Consider the following 26098-nt stretch of genomic DNA (forward strand, 5'->3'; position numbering starts at 1 on the left):
ACGGCGAAACGCATAGTGCACCGTGGGACGTGACGGACACACGAGGAAGGTACGCGACGATTTCACGGCATGCGGACGATGATATCGTGCAGCCGTGAACAGACAGCCCGAGAGAGTAACGTGTAACGTCAGAAGGTGGAAGAACCGTCGAGCAACCTCGAGCATCTCCGACGAGCCCCGCCCTGTATATATTTTTAACCGGATCTATCGAAAGTCCGGTCGGCGTGGCACACCGTTCGTTTGGGCAACTGCGGCTTCCATCGAGGTGCACGGAAGGAAGGAAGAAACCGGAAGCAGCCGGGATTAAAGGGACAGGAGAGGTTCGAGCGGCGCAACAAGTGAGAAAGCCTGCGTCTGGTGCTGTTAGTCCTGCACGCTACCAGTGAGTAACATTCCTTCGATCAGCTGATCATTCGATATACCGGCGTTCGAGGCACCATGATCTAGGCGTGCTCGTGTCTGGCGGAATCGATGCTGCGCAGAAGCTCGGCGCACAGGTCCGAGGCACCTTCGTTTAGGCAACTATTTAGACGATCTCGCCAAAGCGGTTCAAATCGTTTAGGCACACGCGCTCCGTCGTGCCTACGCGTCTTCGCAAACTACGTATCGACGTGTGTAATATTGTATGATTTCATCACAGAAAAAATGATTCGCGCGTGTCTGTGCGCGTGCGTGCGTGTACGTTGTTTCTCTATCTGTCGAGAGTGCGAAGGAAATTTTGCGCGAGATAATCGTTCGCGATCCTGAGAGGAGATAAAATATTCGAGCCCGTTTTAAGTCGTTACTCACTTTTTCCACGGTTCGTTTATGCATTTTAATCGCGCATTCTATACCTGTTGTAATTGTACCTTGGCGATTGAGATATCGAGAACACGCGATAAGCATTCGACATAGATTCGAAAAATCACGCGTGCACCCATTACGAAACAAACGAGCATTTACTAGAACTGGCGAGATCGTTGCGAGAAACATCGGAACTTGACGGCATCGCCTCGCGCGCGTGTCTGTCGTAAATCCTCAGGAAAATCGAAAGGGGGAAAGTCGATAAAGAGTAGAACGGTATTGACCAATTTCGTGACAATAGAGGACGTTTCGACATTTATAAAACCGAAAGTGGCACGGAATACCACCGGCACGTTCATTCTAAACTGAGTCGCGTAATTTTGTTTACGAACAGGTGGCGGTCGCGAGATTTAACTGGCTCTCGAGCGCTCGTAACATCGGAGCCATTGATAAAACCCCTTTAGAATCTCGCACGGAAGTGCTCGTTGAGTATCGAAACGGAGAAACTCGCGTAGATAGACTATATTTAAAAAATTATTGCGAACTCTTTATCATTTTATACCTGCAGATATTTCTCCGCAATCAGAGAGTCACTTGAATTTCTTCTTTTTTCGCGTTACTTTTTCCACCGGAAGGGATCGCTCGAATCGCAACTAGGATAGAAAGGCGGAATCTCACGGCCATCGAATCGTATCTTATCCGAAATATCGTACCTTCATCTTTCTACACTCGATTAGACAAAAATCAAACGAGAAAGCGGATGCTTTTCAAATTCGAAGAATTTACCCAATTGTGCTCGCGTAAGTAGGCGTAATCGGCTGTTTCAATGGGAAATCGTAGTGGCCAAGGGGCGTGCTCGCACAGACGAAAAACGATCACTTCGACGACGACTTTAATTCCCGTCGACGTCGAAACTTTCTCCGGTGGCATGGGTCGCAGGCTTCGATAGTCCGCTCGATGAGAAATACCTCTTCGTGGCCCTGCGCGAACGCTGCTTTCCACGTAATCGAGACGTTGGGCTAGAAAAGAACGCTGGATCGTTATTTTTCAAGTTACGATCGCGTTGTACACGCGAACGCCCCTCGAAGATCTTCTCTGACCGTTTAAATGGTACTTCCGCCCGTACACGAAATATCATCCAGGCTTATATTTCCTGATTTTGATTGAACCACGAGCCGGAAAAGTTCATGGTTTCGGCCTTCGGTTCGATTTACGACGTAACCTTCGAGGAACGATTAGCTAGAGAAAGTTGGAGGGACCAAAAAACGAGCGTCGCGAACGTGTTTGCTTGGTCGTAGGAATTCTCTGATCCTTCGATGGACCTTGTCCACGAACGGAGCCGTGGTACGAACGGTCTACGGATGGCTATGCGGATTGATTCGCGGATCTCGGTTGTTCCCGCGTCCCGGTAAACGTGGAGGGAGGCGATGGTGGGCCGGGTTGCGAAAAATAATGTAGGTCAGGAGGCCTCGAGGCGCGATCCATCGGACGGCTGAGAAACGGGACACAATGTCGAGCATACCGAATCGCATTAATCACGATTCACAAACGGTACGAATCGCCCCATTAAAGCCCGGGGAGGAACACCGTGGGCACGTCTCCGCCGTTGTGCAACGGACTCGTCCGACGCTCACGCTCGACTTTTCTCTGACGGCGATCCGTTCGTGTCCCGAACACGATGGTACAGTAGGCCAAGGCCAAATTCTTTGTGTACCGGGTCCTCCGTTATCGGTCGATCGACAGAATCGAAGCCGCTTTGTCTTCTCGAGTTCAGGATAGAATGGCAGTCGGTCGAGGGGCCGTCTCGAGCTCGACTCGCGAGAGAGGTCTTTACGTTTCTGCGCACCGAAATCCACCGGTTAACGGGTGTTTATCGGGGGGAGCGCGCGGCGTATTGCGATCAGCTGAGCATGAATGACTCAATGTTGCCGCTTACGTAAGATCGACAAATTGGGTCGTGTGCCATGTGGAAAACACGAGAACTCCGGTTGAATTCTTCCACGGGCAGGCAATTGCTCCGCGTGCAACAACCATTCACTGGCCACTGCCGCGACGAAAACACCATCCGACAATTTTTAAACGCGCGTCTGTATCCTTTTACGCGGTCCTCCTCGTCAATCGATCACGCGTTTCCGTGCGACCGCCAAACGGTTCACCTCCGATCACTTTATTATTCGCGGCCTTTAATTAGTAAGCTGTTGAAATTGATTAACGGGTAGTCGTCAAGTTACGCGTTACGCCTACGAGGGAATTAGCTGACGTTCAATATTCGATTGCTGGCAAATTCGCGGGTAATCTACGTTTAATATTCGATGGTTCTTATCGCGATACACGGTCGCGTCTCGTATCGATAATTAAAACCGCTTCGCACCGTCGATTATTTATTCTCTCGCGCGCCAAACGCGCGATACTCGACTCTGTTCGTTTGCGTCCGTGGAACGATCAAAAAATTTACGTTCCACGCTTAATAGGTATCAACGAACGAGTAGCTTTCTTGCTCGCGTTTCACGCAACGCCGTTAAATGAAATTGCGCAACATCCGCGATAAAAGCGTGCGAACCTACGGCACGATGGAGTTAACGACGGAATCACTGCTCGAGCACCATGCTCGAAATCTTTCCCATTCGGCACAGACTTCCGTTTTTAGTACATTTCATTCCGTTAGTATCGAAAGGTTCGAGTCTACGTACACTGTAATCCTCTGATCGTCCAGCCTTTCTGGGCTCTTTTCACGAACAGCAGGCGACCTCGGTTCGATTGCGAATAAGAAAGTCGACGCGATTGAACGTTGTCGTAGGTAGGTACAATAAATTTCAGGTCGAAAACGTGCCTATTACACCTACCATCCGTGACTATCGACACGTTTCTCGGATTTCACTTTCCTTCAAAACACTTCTATTCCGTGGATACCGTTCCAACTGCTTAACCACAGCCACTTTTAGAAAAGTCCGCTATTCTCTATACACTTTTCCATCTATTTATTTGCCTATGAAATCGTACGACATTAAGAAGCCGTCTCGATTGGCTAATTACTATTCAAGCGTGGAAACGCGTCATTGCCTCCGACAACAGGTACACTTAATCTGCAAGGATGTGCAAAGTGTGTATACTCTGCAATTATCATTAAAACGACGGTTGTACACGCGTGCTTCGCGACTTTTCAACAATGATACTTCTATTTAGTAATAAGTTTTTCTTCACGCGCGACAAATGTATTCGTAAATCGTGTTATGTTTGCCGTGATCACAGTCACGGCACAATCCTACGAGGAAAAACGGCAAATAGGAATTTATTTCAACCGAAACGAGGAGGGACGGGGATTAGAAGAATCTCGATTTTGATCCTCCTCGAGCAGATTGAAAACAGTTGACCAACGGGTCCATAATTCTTCGATCAGGAAGAGTCAGCGGCGAGAGGAAGGTCAGATGAAAGTTCAAAGACACTGACTCGCCTGCCCACACGTGTACGCGTGCACGGTTACTACGATCTGCTTCGAATTTGAATATGGCCAGACGCTATGTTTTAACAAGTCATTAGTCGTGACGCGGCGAGTTAAGGATCCGATCTACGCGTTTCGAGGATCCTCCGCAACCTTGAACTCACCGCAGCCGATCGGCACCGCTCCTGTTTTATGCAAACACTCGATCGTCCAGCCAATCCCAACCTTCGTTCTGTCGCAATCTCTGCTAGAGGATACGCTTCTCGAGGTTCATATAGATCGTTCCACGATCGACTGCTACGTAATCCCAACGAACAGCACGGGGGACGAATATTCGTGTTTCTCTTTCGAACTGTACTTCCAACTTTGGTCGAAACATTTCGTTCGAGAGTTCAGCGGGAGGAAGGTCGCCCGTTTCTACACGAAAGCGGCTAGGTTCGACGACACGAATAACGCGCGGAAGATCGCGTTCAAGGGTCGATCGATCGATCGATCGATCGGCCGGATTCATTGATCTTTGCCCGTCCAAACAATCCTCGGGTGGCACGTTCGCGGCAAGAGTGATGTAAACGGCGATGAAATCGCGTCACCGTCCAAAAACGTTTCGCTGGTTGCGAAAGACCGCGCGGTGCCCGCCTGGATTTGGCGATCCGACAAAACTTCGCGGGCCTTCTACCCTGGCCGATCGAGACGCGATCCTCTTTCTTTACGTGCGCGCGAGGAAAAACCGTCGATTCGTCATCCGCGGTGAACTCGAGCGTGCGCGCCAAAGGGGTATGTATATTTCACCGTCGAACTCGCTTCGAAGCTAACCGAACGCGTACCCATCGCGTTCCAACGTCCTGAACCACGAATTCTTTTACCAGCGAGAGAATGGAAATCGAGCGATTCTTTAGAAAAAGGTCGAACGAAGGGAAGAGAGTTTTACAGTTTCAATCTCGAAATAATAAGATCGATCGAGCAACGTCTGGCAATAAATTAACTGCGATGATTAAGAAGAATGTATAATAAGTATTGAACTGGCGGTCATTTTTTTTTTAATATTTACGTAAACGTGCAGATCTCGTTGCATTAAGTGGTAATCAGTAGTAAAATATACATCGATTGATCTAACGCATATTTCGTATTTTAATTCATGCGGCTTTTTCAGTGTCATTCGCGGAATGTATAAAACGCTAAGGAAAATCACCTAGGATGAAGAAAAATGCAAACAAATTTTTACCAACGTTGTCTCGAATGCGAGAGGCGCGCATTAACGAGATATTCCGTTTCCGTGTGATCGAGATACAATACCGATCTGTGATCCCGGCGATCGTAACGCGCGTACGCATGCACCGAACGGGCATTTCTTGCGCGTATATACGTAATTAGATAGGTATGTTGCTCGAAGAAAAATCGTGGCCCATAACAGGTCGCAGAACTTACGAGTCACGGCGTAGAGTGGCCAGGAAAGTGGACGCGCGAATCGTTACGTTTTTACTTTCTATATACGAAACGAGGCGAAAATATTGTTGCTGAAATTAAACGCGATACGCGTTCCTAGTCAGCTGTTCTAGTCGCGAGAGCATGGAACCTCGCGTTGGTTCTAGAAAATACCTGCGACGCGTTCGACGACAGGAAATGTTCATTCGTAGGAAACGCAGGATCGAATGTAGCAAAATTTTGCCCCTTCCTTCATCGATGCTCCTTAATATCGTGCAACTGCAAATACCATAGGTTCTCGTTTAAATCCATCGAATTAATTCGCAAGCAAATTCGATTTGTTGTTCCGCGCGTTACGGTAACGGGAATGATGTAACCGCGCATTGACAACACATTCGATCGAATATCGAGACCGATTCGATTTGTGCTCGAAAATGTCGTAATTTCGCGCGAACCGGAACGCAGTCAGTGACGAAAGTTCCCGCAGGACGAGCTACGAATCGGAATAATAGAAACGGGCAAACAGCAGATTCGTCAAATCGTCGTGGCTCTGGGCACGAATTTTAAGTGGCACGAGCGGAGTTTACATAGCGACGAAAATTTTAATAGACGCGGCTCGAACGGAGATGAACTTATTTGTATTTCCAACGGGGTTCAACGGAGATCGCGCGCACCTACCGATCTGCCTTTTGTGCCACCGAAACATCCTCCAGCCGAACATTTTCAATTACGTATTCGCGAACCAGTCTATCCTCGCTCGACGCTAGTCACGTCAACCAAGCGAATTCTACGTTTATGTATTCAACTTCTTCATCACTAGCTAAACACGGCAAAGGTTTGAACTTGCGTCAAGTACGGCTTAACGATTACGATTATAGATGTATGTTTTGTGTTATTCAACGCCACGTTTCCCAGACAGGTATCTATGCATTTTTCTTTTTGTCGAACGTGACATCATGATTGTTAAAAATAGTGATAATTCGTACTACCGCCAATCACCGGTCCATCGCGATAGCACGTTCCATTAACTTTTTTGATTGACGTAACGTTCATTTACGCCCATAAATTTGTCACCTTCACCGGTTACAGCTCAACTTTTTTATCATCCACGCGATACATTGCGAGACTTCGAAATGTTTTTCTGGTATTAAAAGTCGGGTAATGTATGCGTATGCATCACCGTCTAATAGATTTTTCTTCGATTCAAGCGTTCACTTTGAACGGTATAACACAGTTTCTCGATTGTATAAATACCACAACTGCGCTGGAAACATTGCAGAAAGAATCTCGTTCCAGTTGCAACGAACAAAAGTTAAATCTTCCTTCAGTGGAGAACAGAATTAGACGCAAACAAATGACAAACAGATATAAACATTCGCTGGTCGGAAACCAGCGCGTTATCATCTTTGGAGTATGCATCGAGCTCGAAAACATTAACACGAAAGTAGCCACTGATTAAGTGTGCACGAGGCTGCGCAAACTTTACGATAAAAATTATAAGGAATGAGTCGAATGGCGTTCATCGAAATCCGCACTTGTAAATAGGCGTAACTTTCCGCTCGTCATTAAGAATGTTAAAAAAAGAGCACCGGGCGCGTGGAGAAAGAATGGATCAAAGGATAGCGAAAAAATTGAGGGTCGGCGCGTGCGAGATTTTCGTTACAGACCTCGTATCGTAAAATCCGCGAGTGAAATAATGGGAAGGAAGGGAATAAAAAACAGAAGGATAAGCGGGAAGAGGCGGGCGATGAACGTTGCCCATGAACGCAGCAGGTATCGCGTGCGAGTGCCGAAGGATCGTAGAAGTTAGAAGAAGGGATGCGGTACCAATATGGCGGCTCTGTTAAAAGCAATCCACCGGCGTAACCACGTCAGTCCGTAACTTGGCACGGCGGTGGCGACTACGTTCGGTACGAGTATAAATCGTAGTCTCGTAATCGCGGTTCTAACCTCGATCCCCCTTTTTCTTTTACCTTTCATTTTTCTCGTTTCTTTCGTTTTGTTTTCACTCCCCCCCCCCCCCCCCTTCCCCTTCCAGAACACCCCTCTTTCGTCGTGTATTTCACGTTCGTCGTTCCGTTCAGATCTGGCGGGACCGCACGAGAAAACCGAGCCAGAGTTCCCTGTGACCGATTGATAAGTCGTCGCGAATCATCGTCGACCCGTCGTGCCGAGCAAAAACCGGTGCTCGTTCGGTTCCTCTGCTGCGATACACCGTGTTGGTTCACGCGAGACGAAGGGAAATTTTCGACGAGACGAGACGAGACACGGTGATAGAGAAGAACGGGAAAGACGGGAGGACGATCCCGGCGATCGGCAGCATCGCGAACGGGAAGTACAGAGTGTGTGTTCGATCGTTGTCGTGAGACGATTACGTGGGACGGCTGTTACTGTCCTGTAGTCGCTCGATTCGTTCGGTAAGTAAGCTGAAAGTAAAACGTTGCGCCTAGACCGCGGATGCGGTTCTTTTTCCTTCTGACGTAACGATTCCGTGCACACCGTCGCCGCTTCGATTCGAATCGGACGATACGATTTTTTACGACCTACGCGAACCGAGGTTTTTTACGCGAACGCGTTCCACGTTACACAATTCGCTCGTGCACCGTGGCGGGAACTAGAAAAATGTCGGACGCGTCGCTGGTGCGCGCTCCTACAACCGACTGACGTTACGTTACAAATTGCTCGGTACACAGAGCGACTGGAAACGCACGCTGGCCAGCTGTAAACTATCGAACGCGAGCTCTATCTGGCAACGCGATAACGGGCCAGATATAATTCCGCGGAACGGAAAAAGAAGGAACGTATACACGTGCAGATAGGTGCGCGCCTTCCGTTATCTTTGAACGGTATCGGTACGGTGCGTATTTACGTTGAACATAGCCCCGCGTAATTGCTACTCGAGATAAATATTGTATAATTGGCTGGTTTGGTAATTTTGCGCTCGCCGGCCGATTACGAGGGCAGATCCTCGCGATTATCGAAACGTTTTCCCTGCGACCGCTGTGTCTCGCGCGTCGCTTGGCCCAGGCGGTGAATCACCGCGCGCGAGCAACCGATTCGACTTCGATACACGTTCTACTCGATCGCGTCTCGCTTATTTAAAAGGCTTGCGGTGGTGCTCGTGTCTGGCTGTTAGGTGGTCTTCGCCTACGTCGAAACACTTTCGAATGTGGCAAAATGTCGAGTCCGGCCGTATCGGTTGGTAAGGGAATACGTGCGTACTTTTTCGTTGGCGAACGGTTGAAAAATGTCACAACCGAGTCGCTTTTTACTCCATCGGGGCTGCGCGGTTTAGCCGCGCGAGACTGCTCGAAAATGTGAGCTCACGTTTGTAGACATTGTGGCAATAACGTTGCGTTTTGTATAATTGGGCGACAGACTGGCAGATTTATTTCCTTCGATTGCGTCGGAAGCGCGAACCTGTTTAAAGAGCGAACATTGTAACAAAGCGTAATGCATGGATTAGCAGTAAATTTTTTTCCTTGTCTCTTTATTCCGATATGTAAATGTTCGTAACTCGTGATTGTTGATTATCTAGTAACGGGAGAATGTCACAAAGATCGTATCCTTGATCTCTTCTTTAAAACTATCATTTTCTTTTTTTCTTTATCGTCGATTAATTATCTAGAAAGTCAATAATTACGTTCTCCTTGAATCTTTAATGTCTCGTACAATAATTTCGTTCGATTTAGAGGTCAGTTATCTAACTCATCGCGCGATAAAGAAAAATTGTCGAAGAAGTTACTTAAATGTAATTTATTTGATTAAACGTACAATGCATAGCGATAGAAATAATCTAGAGGAGATTAGACGGTTATTTAATCATGTATCACTCCCACGACAATATTTTCCATTCTTCGCGTTGCGCGTGCATTAATTTCGTTTTCAAATCGACGTACACTAATGTGAAACGTGCACACGAACCAGGGTCAGAGTGTGGCGGGCCTACATTGGATTATAAATTATTTTTAATTAGGCGTATAAATTATCGTTCATTAGTATAAGTTCCAACCTGCGCGACATTGCATGCGCTCGTACATCGCGCAGGTTAACGATTCAAAAACAAAGAATACTTTTCGTATTCCTCCGATTCGATGGACGATCCGAGATGCATATTAAATCGCGGCCGATCGTTAACCGGGAAGATTCACAGCCGGAAGAAGCGAATCTTGGATCCGTCTAATCGCCGATTCGATCCACGAAACGTGCTTGCCCTTCGCTGTATCTGGTACGACCGAGATCAGCGGACTTCCTGAAAAAAGAAAAAAAAAACGAAACGATTCAGAAACGTGTCCGCGATTCCCGAGCGTCGACGTGATCATTTTAAATTGCCTAAATCGTTAAGATTACAAGTACATCCTCTCAACACCGCTTCCCATCCTCGCGCGGCTGCTTCTTCCACCAGGATTATTTCCCTCTATCGATCGTCACAGATCCCGCTCTAATTCCATTATGATTTTCCGTTAAAAGAACGGGACGAACCGTTTCTGGGAATAGTCTTATCGTACGCGGAGTGCGGAGTTTGAAACGCGATAAGAACTAATGTATGGATCCTCCTTGTCTATGCATGAACACTTCGCCACACGCTACACCTACTTACGTAATCGCTTCGCGTTTTAATCGGTAATTTTAATGAAAAACTTTCTTATTACCTTGATTCCGATCCCACTGGAACAAATGATAACGCGAGGCTGTATTTAAAACACCGTCTAGACCGTAATTACTCCTTAATCCCTTATGTATATTCATGATACGCCCAATAAATTAATACTCCGCTGTTTCTCCGCGCAAACCAGCCTCGTGTGTAGAATGATTTACGGCATTAACAATAAGTAACCGACCTCCGCTGTTTGTGGACCTTGAACACAGACGATACGGAAGTTTTCGACCGCCTGGCGGTTCGCGGTGAATTCGAAACGACTGGTTAAAAATCGAATACAGGCCAGCCGCTGCTACCTGCGGGTTCGCGTTTATCCAGTGGGGCCTGTTCAAGTCGAAAGAGCATCGACGCAGTCATTCGATTCATCTCGCTGGATAGATCATTATCGATATTTTTCTACCCGGTTTTTAGCGGCACGCGTGCCGATCTGATCGATATCGCACACGCTGAACACCGTGACGTAACGTGGAAACGTTATACCCGAACTACCGTTTCAAAGTCCCTCGCGTCTCTTCTCGAGCTGGTGAAGCAACTGAGCAGGTCTAGACGAACGTGTAGAATATTGCGATATCGTTCAGCGATCGAGAACGGGCGCGATCACCGAAACGAAAGATCGACGACTCCTCCGGTATCGCTCGATACACGCTCGCTTATGCGTGCTCTGGCAATCGCGCGGTAACCTATCTGCTCGGCTATTACGTGAGAGGACGTTGCGACACCCGGCAAATTTTCTGAAACAGACCGAAACGAGTTCTGCTTTCTCTCCGCCGGCTTTTTAAGCTTCCCGCCGCGGATTGTTAATCATTTTTCTAGCCCGATATAGGCCCAGAGGAATCCAGTTATTACGCTAATTATTACGTTTACGCCTCGCGTGTCGATAAAATATGTTTGTCTTCTTAAGTCCCGAACGGACGAGAACGATCGAGCAATCTCATCCGTCTGTTCTCTGTTTGTTCGCCACCGTCGTGCTCAAAGAAAGGACTTTTAAATACGATCGTTACGCAAGAGGATTCTCTCGGGCCTCCCTCCTTCTTCTAGCCAACGTCTCCGCCATGCGGTGCCATTAAGACGCTACAGCTGCTCTCCGACAACTCGCGACTCGATGCAGCTATGCACTTTCCCTGCGCTTGTCGTAGCCGCGGGCAAATCGATAGGATACGAGACGGCTCGATCCCGATGGGAAACAATTCGATCGCCGATTCACGGTCCCCCCTTTCGCGGTGAAATTCCGGAAGCGACTCGAGAAGATGACTCGCGAGAAACGGCCGCGTACCTACGCGTACTTGCTTCTTTACGCAGCCTTCTTCTCGTCCAAGATCTTCGAATTTGAATAGACTCCTCAACGAGTCCCAATCATTTCTGTCCGCGCCAAGTGAAACAACGAGGAAAGCAATTTGTATTCGATCGAGCGATTATCAGAATACGCGAGGACGTTATTGTTACGAGCCACCGTCGGTGGCGATTACGCAAAAGAAGTTCGGCCTCCGTTGGTATCCGGTAATTTGCGATGCGTCGACAATGGCCATTTAGAATGGTTCTCTAGAGTGAAAGTAGTCTTCCTTCCGAAGGATACGGCCAGGATTTATGGGACGGACGACGTCTGAGCCTTGGCGAAGGACTTTTTTTTTGTGGATTTAGAAAGTACGCAAAATTCCGGTCCTTGACTAATTATAAAATATAGACAACGAATTTGTAACCAACAATAACTGACCCTGCTAACTAATCAAGGCAATGAGAAAATTTATTCTATTGTTTGAACTTCTGACACAGGCTTAAGTAGATTCAAATGATATTTAAAAGAAAAAAAAGACATCCGATACTTGGTCGTAATGCGACGTTAACGATGGTAATACATCAGAACCACGTGTTTTCGCGTATCTGTACAAATTATTCAATTGAACTTTGGCGTTCGCGAATTCCAAGCCGGTGGTGGAACGTGTCACGTAACGGACGAAATTGGACGTGCCTCCGCTGGTAATTCCCGCGCGATATCGTTGGAATTTCAGCAGCCGTCGTAAAATATTTTCATCGTTGCGATCATAAAGACGTCCGCAAACGATCCGTTGTTGACGAAGAAACAATGATGTCACTCTTCAAGACGCTCGGACAGTTAATATTGTGTGTATTGTTGAAAAAAAAAACGCTCAACGCGAAGCGTCTCGCTGCACCGACCGGTTGCAATTTCGCACATCGCGAGTATCGGGAAGATCAATTCGCGACCGCGTGCAACGAGTTTCTAACGTCCACTTTATGCAAAGTTTCATGGCTAACGGTCAGTCGTACGAAGCAAACGAAATTAATAGCAAAGTAAACGCAGCATGTAAATTATTATTTTAGTCGTTGTCGTATACCCTGGGGACGTAAGCTCGCGCACGTTGCGCGTAATAAAGCTGCTGTGTACGTTTTCCTTCGTCCGGCATATCCGGTCGAGCAGCGTCTTCGATCCGTTCGAGCCTTTTACGAACATCATTCGTTCCTACGATCCATCGAAGGTGAAATTAACGCGCGAATCGCAATCGCAACGCTTGAAATTGCTTATTGATAGTAATACTTGTGGAAGGTCATAGTCGATTCGATTAATAGTATCTAATCTAAAACGATGGCTCGATCCGTCGTCCTCCGTGTCGTTCGAACGATGGCGTTTGATTTGGAAAGCGGTACGCGCGATTCTTATGGTGCATCGACTGACGCTAGCGATGATCGTTTCGCGTTTGAATTCGTGCCGTGAAACGAACACCGGAGGCATTTGCCAATGACTCGACTTGTTCTTTTTCTTTCCGCGTACGACAAAATTACGTGTCTAATTAACGTTCTGAATACAGAAACTGTCACGACCTCGACACGATCTCGTTCCTCGATTTCACGTGCCGCGATTTTGTTACGCGTACGCGTGCCTGCGATCGAGGAACCGGCACATACTCGTACGAGATTCCAGCGAATTTCCGAATGCCCCTTTCAGCTACCGATTTGATGCCCGCGAACGAACCCAAAGACGAGACACTGGGCGACTGTTGTTCGATGGTGACTGGAAAAACGTGATTCTCGTTTCTCGCTAACAAGACAGTTCTCTCTTTGTTAGGACTTTCTTCTTTTCTTTCTCGACGCTCGCGACACTCCTCGTCGTAAATTAACCAGCCGAACGAAGAATTTAATAATCCGGCCGCTAGTTGGGCTGACCTTTAGCCGACAGCGCGTCGAGAGAAAGAGAAAAGTGAATGGACGTTTCGACTGTTCATCGAGACGAAAAGAAAACACCGTTCGAAATCAGCCATTGTCCCAGTTCAATTGACATTTTCGCTCGTCTCGATGCTCGAATCTCTGAAATCTCGTGTAAACAGCAACCGAGTCGAATCTCTTGGTACATCGCGACGCGCTCGCGGTCGTTTACGATGGAACTCGAGGAGCCAGCGTTCCATTCAGCCTGTGTTTAATTAAGATGAACGCGTCCTCGAGGTGTCCGTAGCAGGTAGACGCTACCGAAAGCGCGGTACCGATTCGAGCGCAAAAGGTACGCGGCCTCGATGGGCGAGACCGAACAGCTGAAAACGGAGTGACATAACCGAAGGAGTACACCTCGTAAGATACGATAACCGGCTGGAAAGCACGTCCTCCACTTTTCTCCGCGAGTACGCGGCCGCAATTTCTCGCGGCCTAGCAGCGTCAACAACGAGGCATGCCCCCGCTTGCTCATTTCTCCTGGCGCCCTCCTCTCTCTCGGGGCCCCTCGATCGCGGCCAGCACCACCTCTCCCCTTTTCTCTCCTTTCGCCCGGCTGGTTTTCTCGCGTCTTTCCATCTTTCGTTACTCAAGCGCACCCCGCGTATTACTTAAGTGCACCGGCTGGTTGCGTCGCTTCTAGTATCTTAGTTACACTTGCACTTTCATGCCGGCTCGCCGTGCCACCGCGCGGTCACCGTGCCACGCGCCTTCGACTTTCCCGCCGCGGCGATCGACACGCGAGCGCGCCGATCCAGTTCTCCTTACCTCGAAACCCTCCGTTCCACCTCCTCCCCGGACGCTCTCGATTATATCGCACCTACGCTCCGCCGTTTCGCAAACTTTTGTTTACCTTGCCATCTTCATCGAAGACGCAGAACCCGTGCCGCGGGCGAAGTGTAACGTCGGTTCGCACTACGTTTTGACTCGCGTCCTCGTAATCGTTGCAAAACGTTCGCCGTGCGCAGAAGGTATTAAAACGGTATTCGTACACAGCGTACAGAGCACCCGCGAATTTCAACGCGCCGGCCCATTCGTCGACCGGACCTTGCGCGTCACAGGTGTGCGCGTTAGAACCGGTTAAGCTGGAATTCCACTAGACACGCGAAATATCTATGCCTCTTTTCAAACGGTGCGTGGAATTCACTTCGATTCGGGTCAACGTTGCAACGCACTTTTCTCGATCGTTCTGTGATCTGGAGTTATTAAATCCGTCGATGCGAAAGCGAAAACTTGGTAGCTACGAGCGCAATCGCGATTTAGGGTATACGATAAGCAGCATCGATCTGAACGCAAGACGTTCCGTTTCAATGGTACTTCCCTCATTCCGTTAAGTCGCGAGCAAGTGGCAGTATATTTAGATATCTCCGGGCGCAAATAGACTCGCTGGCTGCGGTTTCAGTTAAATAAAGATATAGCGGCTATCATACAATCTGAACGAACTCTCCCGCTATCGTGGCAATGAAGACGTGCCTCGTACGCTCTTACGTCCGCGTCTCGCATTTATCCCGCGCGACGGAGGAGGCGTTTTTTTTTTATTTACTCGATCATACGATGATTCACGTCCCCTTCGGTTCGGTATTCGATTTAATAACTCGGCGCGGACGTAATCGAGCCTCCTCGATACGTTCGAAGCGGAGATAACGGCACGGCTGTAGGCGTACGAATAAAAAAGGAAGTTGCCAGAGATAGTAAGGTGGAAGTTGCGTCGAGCGCGTTTAAAAAAACGTTGGACGGTCGACCGCGAGGCTCCCGTCATTTCAGCGACCGCCCTGCAATCACGTGTGCAATATGATTATCTATATGTCGCGTTGTGGATTACTTGACGGTATAAATACCGATTGTGTCACTGGGAGGTACGAGCAGTGATCTCATAGCGAACGCGAAAACTTCTCGGAAACCGCGGATCCGTCGGTTTTTGGTTAGAAACCGAGATCGAACGTGAAAGCCAGTCGGTAGCGAGGCGTAGATACGCGAGCCAATCGGGCCGCTCGTCCTTCGTAAAATTTTCCTGGCCACGATCATTTTTAAACTCCGAATGGGATTCCACGGCCCTCGATGTTCATTATGACATACGTATAAAGTACAAAAAACAGCAATTATTAACGCACGATGGGAAAACACTTCAGTTTTTGCCATCTGCTCGTTTCTCATTCGAATTGCAAATGGACCCCGTTTCGCGTTACGCAACCACGTGCACGGTGATTCTTCAAATTCGTCTTCTTTACTAGGAACGGCTGCTGCAGTTTCGTAGCCACCGGCTGGTACAATTCACCCGGTTCCTGGCAAGGATCGCTCGCCGATACCAAGTCTCATTTCCGACCGCAATAAATCCCCTTTGAATGATTAAGATTCTCATCACAGCAAATAGCCGAGCCAGTTGTATTGATTCCACGTAAAGCAACGTCGTAACGTTCCGTTGCTCGCTTCTTCAAGTTTTCATAACGTCGATGAATATCTCACGTGGTGATCTAGGACAAAAGTAGAGGTGGTAGATAAGGTATTGTTAACGTTCGAGAACCAAGGTACGACAGAATTCCAAGGGAGATCGAGAGAGGACCGGTAAAACCGTCCTGATCGTCGAAGGCGTCTTCGTCGAGCATCTCTCGGGGAATTCGCGCGACTCGACATCGCGAAATAAACGGAATCGAGTTCCTCTCGATTTATTCGTTCTACGTTGTCGAACGAACGGCTTTTCATTTCGTTTATCTACCACCTTCTTCTCAACCTTGACGAAGCCTAGCACTTTCCAGCAATTAATAGTCCGGTATGACAGGTCACGCGTAATTGTGTAACGATGTCACAATGGCTACGCCACATCGATCATCGTTTCTGCGACGTGATTCCACGATGCTGTCGAAAATCTTTTTATTCCCCGTTTCGTTATCGGTGCTCTCCGATTGTAACAGCAACTCGAACGGTTCGTACGGTTTCCGTTCCGTGGCAGCAGGAAATCACCGTTCCTATCGGTCACCGTAGACGGAATAAACGTAGACGTAAACAGTCGCGATACTTTTTATCGGCAAATCAGATATCCACCATGGCAATGCGAGCGTTTTCTCGTTTAACACCGAGCCGGTCGTTACGGAATGAGACCACGAACAGGGTAAAAAGAAAATCGAGAATTTTCTCAACACGGACGACATCGTCGACCAGTTTGCTTCCGCGAGGATCGATGCGCGTTAAAAGTAAGGCAGAAGAATAAAATTGGTCAAGCGTCTTCCCTTCCAGTATATGTAAATCGGCGATCGGAGTCACCTTGGTGCATTAATTTGCAACGGTGCGCGCCGCTTGTTGCGGTTGTTGCCAGAGCGAATCGAAACATTTAGCCGGCGCAGATATTGAGGTCAGTGGTTTGTTCATCCTATCGTTAATGACGATTCCAGCGTCGAGACACAGCTTCGAGCGCGGGCACGAGCAGGCGATTCCTTGCGTAACGTAACGCGCAGAGACAGACACACCGTGCCACCGACGAGCCCCGTTGTCTGCGGCCCGTTTTCTGCGCCCGGCCCATTATAATGTATACAGTTTTCGCAACATATTCCTCAGGTATTTCGCTTGCTCGACGCGTTTTCGACTTTTCGTTTTGCAAGCGAACGAGACGATCGCGATCGCGATCCATCGCGGAGTCAACGCGAGTCCACCCGCCGGCCACTGTTCATCCTACTTGGCACGAAAATCGTTCCTACCCCTCGACAGCGATCCGATTCGATCGCGATAACCAGATTTTTCGTTAACGCCTCCTCTGTCGCGGCTGGACGATATTTGCCACGCTGTTTAGCGCGGATAATGCCATTTTCACATGGATGATGTCTCGCGCGGATGTTAGAGCAGCCGGGGATTTACCCGACCGATTCCAAGTCGAGAACATCGCCGACTTTTGACTGACCGCGGACGATGATTACGTAAACGATTCTAGGTAGCCGCGAGCTGTGAAATTCGAACAAATTAAATGATCTTACCTACTAATAACTACTTCAAACAGAGGATGCGATCGTGACATCTGGTTCGTGTTACGCGAAACTCTGGGAAGTGCGCGCTCCGCGCTCGTAGCCGATATCTATCCGAATTCCCCAAGGCGATCGTCGAAGCTCCGTATACAAATCCGTTGACCGGCTAGCCCGTGATAAAATGACAGCACCCATTCAGGCCCGTGTCTCGATTGGCCTTGACGAGAATTCTCTCGGCAACCGAGTTGTATTGAAAGCGAAATCCAACGGGTTACCAAACCGTCCGTAGGCACAGAGGCCAACGCGAGGTGGACGCGTAAGTACGCGCGTATTATAGACACGCTGCCGGCCACCGGGTTTCAGGGACGTAATTAATCATCAACGGTACTCACGGCATAAAAATAAACAATTATGCCCTAACACCGTTCTCCTTCCGCGTCCCTCGGATCCGCGGCTGAGAGGCAATCGTTCTGAGAACCGAGGAACGTCAATAAAGACGTCGTTACCAAGGTTCCTCGGGAACGATCTCGGCAAGAGAGTCGCGATGAATTGTCCTCAGCTCGGATCGCGAGTGAAATCCGATCGATCGGCATCGACGGGAGCCACTTAGCCGAGGCAGGTGGCGGCGGACGTAGTGGTTCAAGGCCGTGTCCGTGAGTTGCGCGAGACCGTCGTCCCGAACGTGGCCTGTGATCCATGAAAAAAATATTATGCGACCACTTTCGTAAGCGAGAGCGCGCCAGTGAATTTTGGATCGCGGGCCCGATCTCAGCCGGCCGCGAAATCGCTTCTAATTCAACGCCGAAAATCATTACACAAATCGGCGACATTTATGTAACCGACCGGTCAACCTCCGCGCGCATCGGCCACGATGTTAAGTAATACGCCCTCGTTCACGCGTCGAACAAAAGAACTTGCCCGGGAACCGAGTGCTCTACGCGTATTCGCGGGACGCTCGCTTCCATCGGATTCTACGACGAAATCGCGAACTTCGTTTTTCCTTGAACGACGTCGGTTGCGTCCTGTTGCCTTCGACTTTGCCGTCAGCCTCGAATCAACGACGTTCTTTCGCCTTTCCATCGAGAATTCCAACGCTTACGTATATATCGTTTGCTTACCGTAAAAATAATTTTTATTGTTTTGTACCGTAGGTTAAAAAAACTTGCAACCCGACCAGGTTTCCCTTTTCCTTCCTGTTCTTCTCTCTCAGCTCGCTCTCAAGGTTGACCTTCATCCTTGCCGGACGGGATAACCGGTATTCCGTTAATGACCCTTACGATTTTTATTTTTCCTTGCAGGAATTTGGACTGTTGATTTCAACGTCAGGAAAATATTTCGCAAAGGTTGCCCGAGCAAGGACGAAAAGCAACAAACATGTCGATTGTAATGCAGTACGTAGACAGGCTCCACGAAATACTTGATAAAAATGCAGGTAAGCTTTCAACGATCTTCTCAATCTTCCGGGCGAACTTTAAGCGTTATGAAACCGTTCGTCGAACGATGACTAAAGTATCGTTAACTGGAAAGATTGAGTCGTTTTCGTCCTCTTTCTTGTTTGTTCTTTATCCTATTTCTTCCTTTCTTATTTGTTCCGAGTACTAATTTGCAACTGATCGAAATTCGTGGTCGACTTGGTAGACGTGAATTTAAATGAAAACGACAGAATCGACTGTGTAATTGATCATCGGAAACATTGTTCCAATTCATGAATTTTGATAAAAGCTTAAAAACAAAGTCCGTTATTTGATAAATACATTGTTACGAGTTTCCGGTTATTTTTCCAGTTATTTTTGCGTTCGATTAATAACAATCATGATACATATTAATCACGGAACTGCGTTGTTTATACAATAATGACCTTAAAATAAATGAAAATAAATGACTCGCAACTCATAATTGACGTCAGTATAACGTTAATTATGCAAAAATGATTTGAATCGTTTTAAATAACTCGATAGGAATAGGTGCAAGAAAACCGATTCCAATCGGTAACATCAGAAACTGAACACTGTTCATAAGGCATAATTAAAGCAATAAAAAGATTTATGAGTGTCGTAAAGAACAAGTAGTTGGAAATGTTTTGCGAACAAGAAAGAAAAACTGACCGATGGATCTACTGTTTATAAAAAACCCTTTGCTCGAAGAAGAAGATCCAGGACAAGGACTAAAGTGACAGAGTTCCAGAATGCCAAAACGTCGATCCTCGACACGCAGACAACGTCTGTTGAACCTTCGAAACGACGAAGTCGTTTTAAAATTCCAATCCTTTATTTCCTGTAGACATTTTGGAAAATACTGTAGAATGTCCGTATTTACCAGCGAGCGATCCACGCAATCCTCAATCCCGTTCTACTGGAATTCTCGTAGTCACGAACGGGGAAGCATGGAAACGGTGATTTCGATGAGCGGCGCGAGCTGATATTCGTTGCGGTTAAGGCAAACGTCATAGCTACCGCTGCATCGAAAATGAATTATTTATTTCACGTAGCCCCGAGGGGAGTAGTCCAGGGTTTCGAGGAAGATTTTCAAAGCCTCCCCATGCGCGTGTCCGCGCAAGTACGAAATTGTATTCTTAGACATTCGTCGCTGAGTGACGTTTCACTTTCCATCCCGATGTCGTCTTTTTTCCACGATAAAAAGTCTCGAAAGGAAACGCGATGAGACCTCGCCAAGGTCAACCGGTCATTAAATCTGGTAAAGGACAGATTAATTAAACGCGATTCTACAACTGGTTTATCTGAAGTTCGATGAACGTCAAGGAGAAGGGCGAAGAAGGTAGTCCGCGTAAAGAAATTTCAAGGTTGAGGTTGTTACACTTTTACCACCGCTGTAGATATCTATCGGCTGTGTCCCGTCAACCAGCAATCGAATCTCGACCACGCGCAACTGAATTCCGATTTAATCCACGAACTTCGTACAGATTTTGTCGATATTTGATCTCTTCGTTTCTTCTTGCAGATAAGAGGACAACGAACTGGTTCATGATCGGTTCGCCGTTCCCCACTCTGTTCATCTGCCTGAGCTACGTGTACATCGTCAAAGTCCTAGGACCGAAGTTAATGGAGAACAGGAAACCGTTTCAACTGAAGAACGCTCTGATAGTTTATAATACGTGCCAAATGATATTCTCCGCGTGGCTCTTCTACGAGGTAACCTTCCTATTTCTATCGCGTATCGCTGGTACTTTTTATTCTTCCTTCCTCCCTTCTACACCGTGCACACGCTACTGTTCCGTTCAAGTACGCGTTCTCCGAACGACCCGACAGATCCCAGAATATATGTTTGTTGTCGCATGCATGAGTTCAAAGTCGCATTCACCGTTAGCACGTAGAAACGGAATGTCACCGGGTATCCTAGACCTAGGAACCATAAAGCTGGACGTACGCTTCTCTTGTATGGATAATGACTTCTGCGAATATCATCGAACGTCCGGCCGAGTCATCGAGTTCGAAATCGCGTCTAACCAGGTATCAATGGCGTTGCTTGATTAGTATTTGCGATACGCGACCGAGCCTATAAACGCTTACGTGATCCTTTTTCCAATACGCACACTCCGACTCCTGCAGAGGGTTGCGCCGCTCGAGACCGCGTGGAATAAAACGATTTGTTAACGTTCCATCGGGAAACTCGTTTCGTCCGAAAGGTACCTCGGACGACGATGAGGTTTTAACGACCTCCGAACGGTCGAAAATAAACGGAATATTTTCACAATGGCGAATGATAATAAGAACAACAAGATTACCACATGCGATTTTCGGGTAAACGCGTTTCGAACTCGAGCAACAATGTTTCCGACTAATGCAGAGGAATACGTAATATAAATGATGAATTTTGGGAAAAAAAAACAGTGCCTGATGGGCGGATGGTGGGGCCAGTATAGTTTCCGTTGTCAGCCAGTGGACTATAGCAACTCTCCAACTGCGTTGAGGGTAAGTTCTGTTGTTTGTTATTCTTCAGATGGATGGACCGCTATTTCAATGAGACGGAACTCAACCTGTACCAAATTATTGTATCGTTCCACGATTTTTCCACGCGTATACGTACGAACAAACATTGGACTGTTCAACATGGAACAACATGAGTTTAGAAATATGCTAGGATGCGGATTGTCTTATGCTTTGAAGGTAATCAGCCAAGGAGTAGAAACCGCCTGCGACAAAGGAAAAACGCTTCTGGCTTCTTTTCCTTTTCTATACTTGAATGTGTTATCCTTGTCCAGTTTATTTATTCTCGTTCAACCTCGAAATGCATGCACAAACTTTTCTTCCGCTAAAACCGACAATGACGCCGTGGTTGCCAAAAGAAGTAGCCCTGATCGAAAGTAATTGAACTTTTCATGGAATAGGTAAGAATTTTAGTGGAGACGCGTTCTTGTTATACCTTGATTAACACACGTACGAGTTCAGTTATTACTTGAGCATTAATTACCAGAACTGGTTTCCCTCTCGGAATATGCACTTTTTCCCCTTCCATTTCTTTCTCTTTCGTTTATTTATACCTTTCATTCAGCGGAAAATGGCCTATGGGCGGTTGTGGTTGCAGATAGGGATGTCCGGATGGCTGACTGGCGAATATTCTCTAAGGTGCCAACCCGTAGACTACAGCGAACGACCCCAAGTGTTAAGGGTGGGTGATATTCCCCATTAACAACGTTACACTCCAACTAAAATGAACACACCTTTACACACATCACACCAGTTGCCAATGATATGGCAGAGTAGCATTTTAACTAAAACAAATCGCAAATGTAAAATTTCCAAAGTTTACTTCAAACTCGCTACATTTTCTAACGTTCTCCTTTCGCTGTTCGAACGATAGATTATCTTCCATCTGCATCGTTATCTCGCCTTGCAGTAGTACAATTTATCGCACAAACTCTTCAAACGTAACAACATTACCTCTACTTGCACACGCCACTAAGTACTCGGTAGTATTTGAAGATACTGTAATTAATTTAAAAAGCTAATATTTCAGAACAGCCGCTTTACGCAATTAATACTATTTAACAGCTTACGAGTAGAAAGTAAAAAAAAAAGATAAGAAACTCTAAACAGACATCACATACACAACGACAATTACAATACATTAGTTGCAACTTGTAATTTTTGTTTATAACCACCAGCAAAGTTACACGGAAGGATGTATTACTATAATAAACATTTACGACTGTACACAGACGCAAATCCATCAAATGCAAATCATTCGAGGATTTAATTATTTACTACATGCATGTATTTATTTCTCTCCTCGTCGCGGAGATTGGCAATCTAAAAACGGTCTACCTCCGAAGATTTGCATTTTCTATCACATTCTGCGTTTAGTGGGCGATGTTAACGAAATGAATTCTGATCGATATTTTGCAAAGCGCAGATGGTGCACGCTTCTTGGTGGTATTACATCTCCAAATTCACGGAATTCATAGACACGGTGAGTGATCGTAGATGAAAACGATAACTGTATCGGAACCGCATCGACGACTCGTTGATATTCTCTATCGCTTTTGTAGATCTTCTTCGTACTGAGGAAGAAGAACGATCACGTGTCGACGTTGCACGTTATTCACCATGGTTGCATGCCAATGTCGGTATGGTTCGGCGTTAAATTCACGCCTGGTAAGCTAAACAATATTATAGATGTACATTGTAGGTAACACGCATTCTTTTACTTTGTAAAGAAAAAAGGACAGAGCTTTCATTTCTATCCATTGGTCAGTCTACCATCTTCTTTTCCAGGCGGACACTCCACTTTCTTCGGGCTGTTGAACACGTTCGTTCACATCGTGATGTACATGTACTATCTACTGGCCGCCCTGGGACCAAAGATGCAACCGTACCTATGGTGGAAGAAATACCTGACCTTGTTACAAATGGTCCAATTCGTCGCAGTGATGATCCACGCGTTCCAGCTTCTATTCATCGAGTGCAACTACCCGAAGGCATTCGTCTGGTGGATCGGGTCGCACGCAGTCATGTTCTACTTCTTGTTCAACGAATTTTACCAGCAGAGCTACCAGCAGAAGAAGAAAAGAGCCGTGGCGAACGGCGTGAAAAAGGATCACGAACAGAATCATCAGGCGAACGGCGCTGTAACGAACGGAGCGGTTGGCATCTCGTCGGGAAGGAGGGACGCGGCCGATTATTACGTGAAAGGCGACAGCTTAGCTGCGTCGGAGCTCAATCTTCGAAAATCGTACACAACGACCGAGTGACCTGACCGCGCTACGTCGTAGCCATCATCAATTCATCACATCTTTCACCATCGATCCCACGAGTCGCGATCCCGACTTCGTTCCTTCGTTATTTCTGATCCAACGATCCTCCAAGATCCAATGAAGGAAACATTGAGTACAAAATTACTTCGTATTGCGACCACGTTAACGTGTATTCGTGAAAGAAGGTAGGAAGACGAAAGAAAGAGAGAGGGAGAGAGGGGGGAAGAGAGAAAGAGAGTGATACGATACATATACGTGTTTGTATACATACATATATAGGACGTAGCAACGTACAGAGGTACATCCGGATGTGTTGCGACTCAAGATCCCTGACATCGCGGTTTATTCATGATACTTGTTCAGTTCGTTGTACGTACTCCTGCCACGGTTAGCACAAGATAAAACTCGTCGTCAAATCATCTCCCTCCCCTTTTGGATGGGAAATGATACGCGAACAACGAATATACCGTCTGGTAATACGTAGTTATACCTTGATACACAAAGCGCAGAATAATCGAGCAATAATTGTTTTTTATCGACCGTGGTCAAGTGAAATTCTGGTCCTTCCGCAATACGCCTTCGAGTCTACGGCTAAAAACGACTCTCGTATCCTTAAGCACGGGCAGTTTGGTTTCTTCTACCTTTTCATTAAAGTGGCTATTGTCTGTTAGCCGGCATTTTTTCGATTTATATAATTTTCAAATACGCCAATGCGAAATAGGAACCCGCAAAATGTTTTTACTGTCGTCGGTTTGTGCGCGGCTCAAACATTATATAAAAACAAGGAATTATATAACGGCGTTAACGGTGAGTCTTGGATCGAATTACGTAACAATGCCACCGACCGTTGTCTTATGTAATTCGGGGAAGATCTCTTTTGCATTTTAGACAAAATGTCCCAGTTATCAGAAAAAAAAAACATTTACGTTTTCCATTAGCTATTCTGAAACCCGTAGCCTTAATTAAGTTCGACCTATAGAATACGGTCCGCACGCTTCCATACCAAGTTTCACAGTTACGTAAACGCGGCGGTAACCGGGCTTAAATTCGTGTCTGTGCATAGAACTCAATCTCACGAATATTTAGTCGCAAACCCAGCGCAGAAATGAAAAGATATTCGATGCAATGCATATTTTTATGAACCGTCTACAATTTTAAATTATAAACGGTAAACTGTATGATTTGAGTCATATGTTGTGGAACATATTGACTCGCTTTTAAATATTCATCATTTTGTGTATAGGCATACGTACTAAATTTTTAAAGCCACATCGCATACGCGTGCTCGGCAGTTGTACGCACAGCGTACCATATTCAGCATTGTACATAAAATACATCACCTATTCAATATGTTCGACTCAAAAGCCATTCAGTTGGAACTGGGGGAAAAAAGAAAAGATTAGGGGGAAAAAAGAAAATAAAGGAAAAACGTAACGGAATTACAAATTGAGAAACGTGTACAAAACTAATCGTTTAAACTATAGGATCGACTACTAATCGAAATTGTATACTTAAGATTTTTCACTGATTGGTTTTTATGCCGACTATATATTATAGGCATCGCGAGGCCGCGCAAAGCAAAGGAAACTCGCATTTTCATCTACCGAACGTTCAATCCGTGAATGGACAAAGAGAACGGCGTCATCCGTGCCTTGCGATCAAACTGATGTGCCTTAATATCTACGATGTTCTGACTATTACGCACGATGATCAGACGAAGCTCAACGATGCGCGCGATCATCTGTCGTCGAAGACCCGCCAACAAATGCAAAAGATCGTGTTTCGTCCTGTAACACGTTCAACGACGGTCAAAAGTTGCGATTACCAAGCTCCTTCGTCGTACCGCTTGTGATCTAGACATTAAGGTTTCAACTCAGAACGCACCGTCTAACATGCTGAACTAGTAATCAAGGGGTTTTTTGCCGGTTTTTTTTATTTTTTTTTTGTTTGTTTTTGTACTATAATTCGCGAGATTTTACAGCGTTAAATTGTTGATCAAATTTACCAACATCACCGTTGTTGAAATTGTTGTTAAAGCTATAGCGAAAATCTGCGAACGTTTTATATTTTTTAGCATAATGATCAAATTTACGAATCCTGCACAAATTTAATCTAAACAGATACTTCTATTTTTCTAAGCGAATGTTCGTAATACGAGAGATATGTGATCAATATGATCATTCGTGTACACCGCATAAACCAATGTTTTTTGACTGTCAAATTTTTCATGCCTCGCGTACTTGCATGACACAACATTCATATCGACACCTGCTCATATTTTCTAGAAAGGGGATATTCAAACTTTCATACGTATGTCTGAGAAACGATTCCTTGTACGACCGCAAAGGAATCTACATATTATAGCAATTAAGCTTCTGAAACCCAAGATGTTGGAATTGAAAATCAGCCCAAGGGAG

General features: G+C 46.5%; 4 protein-coding genes across 6 annotated transcripts in view; 2 read left to right on the top strand and 2 right to left on the bottom strand.

Annotated features, from left to right (window-relative positions):
* Positions 1-25639, top strand: LOC143425278 (very long chain fatty acid elongase AAEL008004). 3 transcript variants are annotated; one of them, XM_076897965.1, is made up of 7 exons: positions 1-382; positions 18769-18902; positions 20429-20619; positions 22013-22096; positions 22841-22897; positions 22977-23082; positions 23203-25639. In XM_076897965.1, exons 2-7 carry the CDS (start codon positions 18845-18847, stop codon positions 23676-23678), a joined length of 972 nt encoding a protein of 323 aa, XP_076754080.1. In that variant the 5' UTR covers positions 1-382; positions 18769-18844; the 3' UTR covers positions 23679-25639. The 3 variants fall into 3 exon arrangements, with proteins under 3 accessions (XP_076754080.1, XP_076754081.1, XP_076754079.1); XM_076897966.1 differs by lacking the exons at positions 1-382; positions 22013-22096 and adding exons at positions 7925-8061; positions 21319-21399; XM_076897964.1 differs by lacking the exon at positions 1-382 and adding an exon at positions 7925-8061.
* The window catches only part of LOC143425292 (uncharacterized), a 270075-nt gene that overhangs the window by 215550 nt on the left and 28427 nt on the right, over positions 1-26098 (top strand). The gene's annotated exons all lie outside the window — the stretch shown is intronic.
* Rpl27a (ribosomal protein L27A) overlaps positions 1-26098 on the bottom strand; it is a 163081-nt gene that overhangs the window by 104868 nt on the left and 32115 nt on the right. The gene's annotated exons all lie outside the window — the stretch shown is intronic.
* U2a (small nuclear ribonucleoprotein polypeptide A'-like U2A) overlaps positions 1-26098 on the bottom strand; it is a 161219-nt gene that overhangs the window by 46316 nt on the left and 88805 nt on the right. The gene's annotated exons all lie outside the window — the stretch shown is intronic.

The sequence above is a fragment of the Xylocopa sonorina genome, chromosome 7 (assembly GCF_050948175.1).
Source record: "Xylocopa sonorina isolate GNS202 chromosome 7, iyXylSono1_principal, whole genome shotgun sequence".
Lineage (NCBI taxonomy): Eukaryota > Metazoa > Arthropoda > Insecta > Hymenoptera > Apidae > Xylocopa > Xylocopa sonorina.